The sequence below is a fragment of the Vigna umbellata genome, chromosome 5, assembly GCF_029865625.1.
Source record: "Vigna umbellata cultivar VRB3 chromosome 5, Vumbellata_1.0, whole genome shotgun sequence".
NCBI lineage: Eukaryota > Viridiplantae > Streptophyta > Magnoliopsida > Fabales > Fabaceae > Vigna > Vigna umbellata.
In genome coordinates, this window is record NC_142169.1 from 18,369,790 (window position 1) to 18,381,906 (window position 12,117).

The 12,117-nt window shown below is 30.4% G+C and overlaps 1 protein-coding gene and 1 long non-coding RNA gene across 3 annotated transcripts; both read left to right on the top strand.

Annotated features, from left to right (window-relative positions):
* Window positions 1-961: 961 nt before the first annotated feature.
* On the top strand, window positions 962-1,465 carry LOC148197867 (uncharacterized). Of its 2 annotated transcripts, none has more exons than XR_015786675.1 (2): window positions 962-1,091; window positions 1,183-1,465. It is a non-coding gene; the product is annotated as an uncharacterized LOC148197867 (long non-coding RNA). The 2 variants fall into 2 exon arrangements; XR_015786674.1 differs by having other exon boundaries at window positions 971-1,082.
* Window positions 1,466-9,391: 7,926 nt separating this feature from the next.
* LOC124830068 (uncharacterized) lies at window positions 9,392-10,411 on the top strand. The gene has a single exon (XM_047303687.2). The coding sequence runs from the start codon at window positions 9,392-9,394 to the stop codon at window positions 10,280-10,282; it is 891 nt and encodes a 296-aa protein (XP_047159643.1). The 3' UTR covers window positions 10,283-10,411.
* Window positions 10,412-12,117: the final 1,706 nt, after the last annotated feature.

The window sequence follows — 12,117 nt, forward strand, 5'->3', positions numbered from 1 at the left end:
TAAAAACATATTTAGTGTTATGAAATTAATTGTGGAAGCTAGTAGGAGGATTCAATTAGTATGTGTTTGGTTTACATTTCTGAAGTTCAAACATTAACTTGAGTTTAAAGTGAATTTTATTTTTAATCGAATCTAACAAAAAACCAAATATTTTAATATTATAAAAAGTTAAAAATTGATTTGGATGTTTGAACTGAAATCAAAACACATCTTACAAATATAATATGTGACAGGTAAAAAAGAAGTTCGAAATATTATATAATATAATATGAGTACATTTAGTAACGATTAAGTGAAAATGAAAAGAGATTATAATTAGAGCTAAAATCTTGATTAACAAACAAAGCTAAACAGAGAACCAATTATGAATATGGAGAGGATTTATCAGTGAACCTTTTTTTTTTCTTCTGAGGATAATAGTAGGGTTAAGATTTGAGTGAAAAATGCAGAGAGTGAAAGAAAAGTAGTATTTTTGGTGCAGGAATGAATTGGTGGGCTTCATTAAAGTCTCATGCCTACCATTGTTGATGACTTTATTGCTAAATAAGGCTCTGCCACTCCCAAAAGTCTGACCATTCTTAATCTCCTTCCTTTTTTTCTCATTCATCTCATTCCCTTCCAACTACATCACTGCCTTATCTTTCTTTCACACATTATCTTTCATCATAAATACTTACTACTTTCATAATTGAATAAATATGGTCATCCATTACCACGATACAACAATACCATTATACCTTCAATCAATTTGGTGTCTTTATATCACAAGAGAAAGTTAAAATTATGTTTTATCTGATCTAAAAATGTGCTTCTTATCCTTCGTTTCCTAATTTTTTACATTTTTTCTCTTTAAAAATTTTAGACTAATTCTTTTTCTAATTGTAAAATTTTATTCCCCGATTCCAAAACCCCATCTCCCTATAAAAATCCTTCAATTATAAAATTTTATTTCCCCCAATTCCAAAACCCCATCAGACTAAACCCTTCCTCCATCTTAAATATCTCTCGGAACCCTAAAATCACTTTCTTCCTTTCTTCATTTTCATTCCACCACAAAATTCATCTTCCTTTCTTCCTCCCACGTTCGTTTGGTTCTGATTCGTCTCTTCCTTTCTTCCTTCTTATATTTTCTCTTTTAGTTGATTTCTTCTTTCGATTGACCACGGTTCATTTTTCTTTCAGAATCGTAGTTGCGGAACCACAGGCAGACAGAGCTGCAGCGGTGGTTGCATGGAACGACAGATGACAAAGCTTCCACTCATGCTACAACCCTTCGTGCTTCTCTTTGGTGTAGCATTTTTTTTGTTCCGCCGTAAAGAAACTAGGTTACTGTAAGTAGGGATGTGTTTTTATGTATGAGTAAATTTTAGTGGTTCTCCATAGCTAAAAACAGAGTTAAGACTTGGTTAACTTCTTGTTTTTTTGAAATTTGGTCTTAAATATGCTAAGTTATTGTTTGGGGTTATGGTGGTTGTTGGTTTCATCTAATGGACTGAGTCATTGGCCAATTGAGTAAATTGGCATTCAATTTGATGTTTAAACATGTTTTCGAATCATTTTTAGTGTTAACAACAAACACAGATGCATACTCTTAAAAGACAAAAGTTAACCAAGTCTTCAATGCGCAAAAAAACAAGAAGTTAGACACAAACATAGACTCTTAACATCAAGATCACTCAATAAATAATCCCCACATAATTTCACCTCTGAAACCACATATCGTTGTGCTGTATTTAAAACAAAATCAAAGCTTTTGAAAAAAAAAAGAAAACATAGTTAGCGAGTAAAAAGTAAGTGTGTGGTATTTGAATACATGAAGGATATATATACATGTAACATCTCCTTAAAGCATTTCAAAAAGTAGGTGTTAGGTATGCTTGTTTTCCCAGACCACCTTTCAAAATTAATTGGAAACAAATTGTCACCGGTTGCCAATATACCACAATATCATGCAAGCACTCCTTGACCTTCGCCTATAGCCATGCCTATGGAGAACCACTAAAATTTACTCATACATAAAAACACATTCCCGCTTATAGTAACCCAGTTTCCTTATGGCAGAACAAAAAAAAGCATTGCACCAAAGAGAAGCACGAAGTGTTGTAGAACAATGTACCTCAGGGTTGTAGCACGAGTGGAAGCTTCGTCGTCTGCCGATCCATGCAACCACCGCTGCAACTCCGTCTGCCTGTAGTTCCATGACTATGATTCTGAAAGAAAAGTGAACCATGGCCAATCGAAAGGAGAAATCAATGAAAAGAGAAAATAAAAGAAGGAAGAAAGGAAGAGACGAACCAGAACCAAATGAACGTGCGAGGAAGAAAGGGAGATGAATTTTGTGGTGGAATGAAAATGAAGAAAGGAAAAAAGAGATTTTAGGGTTTATAGGGATTTTTTAGAGGGAGGAAGGGTTTAGTCTGATGAGGTTTTGGAATTGGGGGGAATAAAATTTTATAATTGGGGGATTTTTAGAGGGAGATGGTGTTTTGGAATCGGGGGAATAAAATTTTACAATTGGAAAAAAGAATTAGTCTAAAATTTTTAAAGAGAAAAAATGTAAAAATTAGGAAATGAAGGAAGAAAATATATTATTATTTGAAGAGGTTATAAACCTCTCTTGAAAACAATTAAAACTCACACTATCATGACAATTAGATAATTCAAATTAAACACCTTAAATTATATTAATTTGAGGGGTTTTTTTTATAACTTCCTCAATATAACCCCCTTTAAATAAGTTTTTTTTGTAGTGCCTAGCTTTGTTAATGGCTTGTCAAGCTTTCTCCAAAGATTAAGAATATATTCTTTCACCACCTCCATAATTTCTTTCATGTAAAAGTGAGGCTAAGACCAAGTTTACATATTTTAGAAAGCAAATTAAGTGGTTCATTGTCTCACAATGTCTCATAATGCATCGTTTTTGCGCTAACGCGAAACTAATGTTGTAGGTGAATTTTACCACAAAAACATAGTCTCGATATAGTTTTCGATAGAATCTATTACACAAATTCTTAACAATTTCTCTAAAGACTAAATTGACTTTTCATATTCATCATTTGTGGGTAAATAATAAACATGACTTATTCTCAACTTGATTTCTAATGTGTCATGCATATTTTGCCAAAACACATAAGTAAACATCATCTCGTGACCTAATATAATATATCGTGACCTAATATAATATTGGGAAGCACTCTATGTAGTTTCACTATTTTTTTAATATATAACTATTCAAGCTTTGCCTAAAAGATCCTTAACACAAGACTAGGTTAAGAGTAGAAATATTCTTTATCCATAGAAAATAAACCCAAAACATTTGCTCGTTACATCATCGTAGATGAAAAATCTCATAACACATCATCACAAAATATGGGAAGAATAAGTATCAACTAAACTTACCACGATACCGTCATTTATTTCTTTTATTTTGTTATTTTTAAAATTAAACATATTTTTAATTCTTAAATTTTAAGAAAGAAATGAATTTTTTTGAAACAATACAATTTGATTTTTAAATTTAAAATATGTTTAACAAATAGAAAAAGTTGTTGTATTTAGAGGAATTTAATAGAAGAACCGACGTTGACGCAAAATTTACTAAATAAAAGTCAATTTCACACACTTTTAAAATGAGAATCTGAATTGACATTATTCAACAAAATTGAAGATAAAATAGGCTATTAAATCTAATATTATACTTTAGAAAATCAACTTCTAAACCTTCCAAACAATGTAATACCGATTACATGTTAACTGCTTCTTTGAAAGTTAAATGTGGGATCATAATTCATATCCAGATATTGTGAAAACCCGTTGAAAGAGTTGTCGAAAAAAGTGCAGGAACACACTTATGAAAACACCTTGAAACTTGAAGCCGTTATCAAAAGAAGTGAAGTTACATTTTCGTAAATAGGAATGTTTTTCCTTCAAATTAATTTAGTATTTGCATGTTTTTCTTTCCATAATAACGTGTTAAAGTAACTTTCATTCCACTTCTTTTGAACTCACACCCATGTTGTGCGGCTAAGTTTCTTTTATTCTTGAACTTTTATTGTTCTTATTCTCATCTATGTTTTGCTGTTTAGTTTTCAAATATCTTATTGCATTCTTGTTTTTTTTTTCTTTTTTCTTTCGATTGTGGTATACTCATATGTACAATGGTCAAATATATTTTTACCTATTAAAAAAAATTGTAACTCACCGGACTAATTCAAGTTTAAAACGAGTTTTAAATATTATTTTAGTAATGATCTAATTATAACTCAAAGTCAATAAATCTTTTATTTAATTTGAAACAACCAAGAGATTTAAAGCATAGTTTTAAATTCAAAATTTTAAAAATTAAATATTATTTTCAATTTGACTTTTCTAAATAAAATTAAATTTCAGTTTTAGATATAATAATTAATATATAAATTATAACGTATATTTATAATATTATTTCTATATTTTTAAATTTATTACAGTGATTTATAAAATGGGTCATTCTGAAAATTTACAACTCTGACTCAATGACTTAAACTCATTTAATATGCAAAATCAAATGAACAGGTGTAAGACAGTGAAATTCTATTTGGACCATTGTTTTTAATCGGACAATCCTGTCTTATCTTATGTGGACAACCCTATCTTATCATCTCAATACTTTCTAAGAATATTTATTTATCAATTAAAGGTATATTAATTTTTTCTAATCATTAAACTCTACATTTTGTTGATACAGTTGACCAATTTTAGTATCACACAATTGTTTACACCCTTTTAATTTTGTTTCATTCAATTTTATTATTATTTATTTAAAACTGTATATACTTTAATATAGTTCTTTTTTTTAAATATGACGTTCCATACGAATTCAATGCACGATTCAAAACCTTTTATTATGAAAGATTGCAGAGATTAAAAAGTTCATGAATAAGTGTAAGTTTGCTGTTGCACAATGAATTTTTTCAACTGCATTTTGAATGAATATGTATTCAAGAATACGTAATTTAACATTTATGTACCTCGACAAAGAAAGATATTATTAAGAACGATAATTGTTTTTTTAACTATTTCTCAAATATTAAAAAGGTTAGTATTGAAAGTATGAAATATGTTAAGATTATAATACGAAAATTAATATGTAGCTATTATGTATAATACATTATGTATAATTTTCTTTCCTTTATAACTGATCTATTTTAATTCAACGATTTTTTTATACCAATTTCTTAGTTACCATACATATGTAAATTTAGATTCCATAACAATAAAGTAGGCACAAATTTTTAAGAAAGTAAGGAAATATATTTTTTGATAATATGATACGAAGGGATAATTATAATAGTTAGCTTATCCATTGAGATCATGTGGTAGGTTGGACAATTTTTTGTAAAAAGGATCAAATATAAATTTTATGTGTGATTGTTAAAATTGATATAAGGGACTTTGTCTATGATATTTAGTTTGTCCTTTTGTAATGTGTATGCACTGTAATGGCTACTTCTATGCATTGCACATTATTTTAATAGATAATTAATTTCAAATATTGAAATAACTATATTAACATAACCATTTATGGTTAAATGATAGTGTAAAAACATTTAATCTGTCAATACATAGACTGTGTATTCTAAAATATATAATGTAAGAAAAACACTTTTGGTATGTCTATAAATCTAGTTAAAAATGAATTTCACACCCTCTCACTTATTTTCTCATAAGCTCTCATTATTTCTTAACACTTAATGTATAACAACATTCTTCAAGTTCAAGCATTATTCACAATCACAATCTAATTCATTCATTATTCAAGATTTTACAAACTCCTACCTTCGTAACTTTTCATTTTTTTCAATGTTACAAAATTATGTGTTTCGAAATATATAAACATCGACCAATATGACAAGAACGTTATTGAAATCAAAATACAAGAATGTTGATGGGTCGAAATAAAAAATTTAAAAGTTAGTCCTTGAAAATATTAAGTCCTTTATTGAAAATTAACTTCCACAAGTATGACAGTAATAATGTAATTAAAATAAATAAGATGAGTAAGTTTTGGGATCTAAAAATTATTTATTAGAGTAACTGAAATTTTGTATGAGAAGAATTTACTAATGTTAAAGAAGAAAGTGACTGAGTCTTTGTAATTAGAAGCTACAAATTAGAGTGGTAAGATTGTGAAACCATATATTAGTCATTAGAAGAATATATTATGGGTGAGAGTTGTTTAACTAATTAAAGCTAAATAAAAAAAAAAATTCAAAAAGAAAAGAATAATTTTATGATGAAGACCCATTTTAGTTTTAAGATATATAGTGTTAATGGTGAATAAAACACAGGGAACTATATATTAGATAATCAAGATGTTATTAGAAACGAAAATTTACTTCTAAAGATTCAAGAGAATAAGACATGTTCAACAAACTAGCAACATAAACAAATGAAAGCATAATGGTCTAATAGAACACGTTAAACACCTTTAGTTGTCCTTATTTATGTAGAGTTTTCCCAGTTTGATCCTCGTTCTTTTAAAATTTCCAATTGAGTCATAAATAGTACTAATTTGAATCAATTGGGCTCCTGCCGTTAATTTGGCTTAACGAGGTTAAGTTTTTGCTGAGATTGAAGGTTGATGTGTCAATTTTTTTACACGTGGCATACTGAAAAATAAATACGTGGAATTTGGTGATTAAAAAATATGAAAGGAATGTGCTTGTGAGATTGTGAACCTTGCACAGACTAGGTGGTGTTGTTCTTCTTCGTTGCGGTTGCACGAAGGTGGACATTGATGGAGAAAGGAGATCTTACAATTTGGATTTTCACTTGATGGTTGTGAGACGCAGCGATGAAGATGATTATGACTGCTGGTCCGATTTTGCCCAATGTTCATTAGGGTTTTTCAATCAACTAATCACTGTGCTGATTTTTAAAAGAAAGAAACATCCAATGTGTCTCCTCTGCTACAAATTGAAATCAACGTCTCTTTTTCTTAAAAGAAAATGAATGCTAGCCAAAAGAAATCAACGTTTTCTCTCCCGGCCAAATGAATAAACGCCTTTCTTCTTTCTAAAAGCAAAATGAAAATGAATGCCCCCTGTGCACCGCTTCTCTCCAACAAAGAGAATTGAAATGCTTTTCTCTTCCAAAATTAAAATCATCGTGCACCACTTTTCTTTTGAATTACCGCTTCATTCTCAAAAGAAAAGAAAAGATGTGCTTCTCCAATTTTTTTCCTTCGCCGTAACGTTGTGTGCATTTTTTTTAAATTGAAAATGATAATGTTGCTAAGTGGGTGAATCTAGAGAAGTTTCTTCTGCAATGGAGAAGTTTCTGCATCTTTGCGATTTCCAACTCTCTAGGTTTTTGGATTTGCAGGTGAATCTGGGCTTGATGATGAACGCAAGAATGAAGCTGCGCGATGAAGATGATTGTGGCTGCTGGTCCGATTTCGGCCAATCTTCATTAGGGTTTTTCTGTGATTGGGTTTTCCTTTGTAGGTTGAAGAAGAAAATAGATGATGATGAGCTTGAGCACTGGTTACGTTGGCCATGGTGGCGATAGGTTGATGGTGCACGAGGAAGATGATGGTGGTTCTGCAGGATTGGGTTCTCTGGTTCTAGACGGGAAGATGATTTTTTTTTAATTTTTTAATCAAAATGTTAAAATGTTTTTAAATTCCACGTTGAGATCTCTGAATGCCAGGTTTAAAAAATTTGCCACGTCAACTTCAAACCCCAACAAAAACTTAACTTCGTTAAGCCAAATTTAACGGTAGGGGCCCAATTGATTCAAATCAACACTATTTAGGACTCAATTGGAAATTTTAAAAGAACAAGGATCGAACTGGGAAAACTCTACATAAATAGGGACAACTAAAGGTGTTTAACCAATAGAACAAGTAGCATATGAACTAAAATAAGAAGAAAAACAAAATAAAAGATAAAAGACTGACACACCATTTCAGAAGGTTTACCAAACTCAAGATAAGTTAATGATGCCACCACTTGACCTTTAGGCTCAAGATAAGACTAAGGAAAAAAAATCATAAGAGAACTCTCACGAAGCTAGTCAGATATAATTATTTTCAAGAAAAATATTCAATCTTTTTATAAGTCTAAGAGACCTCCTTTTATAGGTGATGAAATAAGTTGTCGTGCCACGACAACCTCCTCCTCCTCCTCCTCTTTTTCTTTCTCTTTCTTCTCTTCTTCATTTCATCCATCTTCATTTAGTTTATAATACACATTTCGTCAAATTTTATGAAAAAATCGATGTCTATTTTACTTATAAAAATACCTATAAATTTACTACATTTTTTAAAATATAATTATTAGTAGATTTTCAAAAAATTAAATAATTGTCGAAATTGTTGAATGATTTTATCACCACATGATCAAAGTTAAAGCAAAAACTTTGTCGTCCATTTTACCAATGAAATTTATTGACAAAAATATCTATTGATAATAAAAGCTAAATAAATTTTATCACGAATTCATTATCGGTAGAAATATTCATCGGTAATTACAATATTAAAATTTGGGATAAAATTTGTTGATAAATTCTATTTTACCAATAGATATTTTTCTATCAATAAATATTATTTTTTTTATAATATAATATTTTTTGGGTAGTGTAATAAACTATTGGTTAAAAGTTATTATAATTTTTAAACCCGTTAGGAAATTATGGAATTTGTTAGAACGATATCAAACATTAATGAAGCCCAAAATCACTTCGCATAATTACCTATAAACCTCTTGAATGTTCAAGTAATTTACTCCAACATAAGTAAGTAACTTTTAAGTTACCAGGTTTTGCTTTGAGATAAAATTTGAACAACATAGAAGTAGGATGGTATATTATTCAAGTGATTAACCATGTTCTTGCCCCCAGTAGGAATTGAATTATTTAACTAATTATTTTCCATGTTAGACTCTGTAATAAAAACAATTTAGAAAAATGTTGAGCATTCATGAACCACAATTAATTCCAGAATTCTTTTTTCTATAATTGATTTGTCCAAAAGAGAAACGTCCCACTAAGTACATTTGAACAAGTAATTTTCAAGTTACAAATTTGCTACTTGTTTGACTTTAAATTTGAGTTACATATAAGCTATTTATATAACTAGTATAGTGATTATGGAATTACTTGAAGTATTTGAGTATTAAGATACAATGGATAGTAAAGTCTTTTTAGGAATATTTGTATATGCATGAATTGGACAAAACTAGTTCATACATCTTCAAAAATTTTGGTAAAATAATAACACATGATATCTCATTTATCCTTCATTGAAGATTTTGTACTAACATTAATCTTTAAATACATTACACTGGTAGTATCTTCTCTTTATTCAATCACTACCACAAACTCAAAAGAGTTTTATCCTTCTATTAGTGTTATGGCATCATCATCATTATCATTATCACCACACAATTTGGAAGAATGTTCTTTTGAAGGTTCTAGTATCTCTGTCCCTTCACAAGATATTCTCCACAAACCAAGTATTGAAGAACAAAAGAATGAAGAACTAAGAACAATGAAGGAGAAGGTTGACAAATCTAAACAAGATCAAGCTTCCAATTCAAAATCCCATATGAGATTGGATTATGTTAAACTTTTCGGTAATGAACCAGTTTGTGAGTCGAAGGTGTTTGATTTTTTCAATCTGATGGACACAGGGAACTCATCTTCTTCTAGGGAGAATTACATCAAAAAGAGAGATGAGCACAACAATGAAGTGAAATCATCAAAGACTAAGACTTTTTCTTGCAATTTTTGTAAGAAGGAGTTTTCTTCTTCACAAGCTTTGGGAGGACATCAAAATGCCCATAAGCAAGAACGTGCTCTTGCAAAGGGTAATCAAAGGATTGAAGTTGGTGCTTTTGGACATCTTCATTTTCTCTATTATCCTTATCTCACAAACTCCTTTTATGGATCTTATAGTAGAACACTTGGGGTTCGAATGGAATCTATGATTCATAAGCCTTCTTACCGTTCATCCTCTCTAGGGTTTAGGTTTGATCATCATTCTTCTCTTGATGGATTGAGAAAGAAAGGTTTGAATGAAATGATGAATATGGAAAGTGACGCAACTGTGAGAAAACAAGGTGATAATCTTACTATTAGACAAAACACCCATTTTCTTGGTAAATCTTCTACAGAGGTTGAAATCAAATCAAACTCAGCTATGTCTCCATTGAATATTGTGAACTTTGATAGTCAATCCAAACAAGAAGGAACCTCTAATCCTAATTCTTCGTATGGGATTGATTTATCACTTAAGCTTTAGCTTTTATTTTATTTTAATTTAAATAATTATCAATGTTGTTGTTTATTTGCTTGTTACTTTCTTTGTTTTAGTTATTAGGGATTTGATATTTTTAGTGTAAAATTATATGCTTTTTTATTAATAATTGATGTGGCCGAATGTGTTTTGTTTTTAAATTTAATTTGAGTTTATTGGCTCGTTAGATATGATTTTTTTTTATTCTCCGAATGAACTTGTTACCTACTATAACTAAGAAGGAGAACACTCTATTATATTTAATGGTTAAGAAAGGGTTATAAGCTTTACTATAAAGGTGTTGTTCATTAATCGTTTTTCTGTCAATGTTTCGTTAATATATATTTTAGGATTAAATATATTTGTATTCTTAAATTTAAATAAAAATTAAAATTGATTCCTTTTGGAAAGTTTAATCAATTTAGTTTTTAAATATTAAAAATTCAAAATTTAGTTATTTTAATTAAATTTTGTTAATGTTTCGAATATGTTTATAAGATAATATTATAACAAAAATATGTCAAAACATTATAAAAAATTTAAATGTTTATTAAATACATTTTAAATATCAAATAAACTTAACAAAATTTTGTTAAAGATATTTTAAATATATGAATAATTGTAATTTTCATTAAAAGTTTAGAAACAAAATAATTCTATATTTTATATATTGAGAATTCAACTGTAAATTTAAATTTTATATTAATTAAATAATAATGAAAAAGTGAAACTCCTACCATGGATGAAACATAAAAGTGGTTAAAGAACAAACATGATTACTATAATCTTCTAACACTTGAATGAGAATAGTTGAATGTAACCTTTTATTTAACCAGCCAAAAAGAAAGATAAATGTTTGAGTTCCCTGGAACATATTTTATCGAAATGCCATGATATAAAATACTCCTTTTTAATTCAAGAGTTTGATAATTTAAAGAACAGAATGGCCTTTTAAGCCATTCAGTTACACTTCAGCCCTAATTTCTTCAATGTTTACACTTCAGCCCTTAACTTCTTTTCAAAATTGCATAATAGCCCTTGTTTGACCAGCTAGGTGCAGGGTTGACTCAGGTGAGTCTGTCTAGTGAAACCATGCCACATGCCAGTTCACCCTTTATCCAAAATTAGAGTTTTGAATTGAGCACCAGGAAAGAAGCTGCGCCTACGCCGTCATGGCAAGAACACGAGAGCGGGTTGCTCTTTGATGGAGCCCGACTTGCTTCACCGTGGAGCAAAATTGCTATGGAGGCGCTTAGATAGCGCGAGTTGCTGCGCAAATCTCTCTTAGGTATGGAGGTTGATGACTTGCGAGAATGGGGATAATGGCTTCGTGATGAGTTTTTTGTGTCTTTGGCTTCTTGGTTTGATTCCTGTAGGTTTTTGGAGGTTGACACGCTGGCTTGCACGAGGTGGTCCACTGAAGATGAAACTGCCATCTAGTGGCTCTGGTTTTCTCTCTCGAAGATGACGACGCGATTTGAAGGAGATGATGGTGGCGCTTCTGCTTGAAGTTTGTAGGTGGTGGGCTTAGGGTTTTTGTGGCGGCATGGAGGCTAGGTGGTGGCGGCCTTGCGTTGGAGGTTCAATGGCGATTTGGGTTTGGCCTTCTGTGTTTCTGTACGTTGCGAGATGGCTGTCAATGACTTAATCTCATTGCGGTGTTCCTTATGAACCCTAATTTTGGTGTTCCTTCTGAAGTGTAAACATTAAAGAAATTAGGGGCTTGTGTGCAAATTTGGAGTAAAAAGAAAATAAAACGTGGCAGAAAATAAACTCATACTTGGCATCAGACGTGGGCTGGCCGTTAGCCACGTCAAACAAAAGTTAACGCCATCCAAAAT

Coding starts and splice junctions, on each gene's coding strand:
- LOC124830068 (XM_047303687.2), top strand. CDS start 9,392: ATGGCATCATCATCATTATCATTATCACCACACAATTTGGAAGAATGT.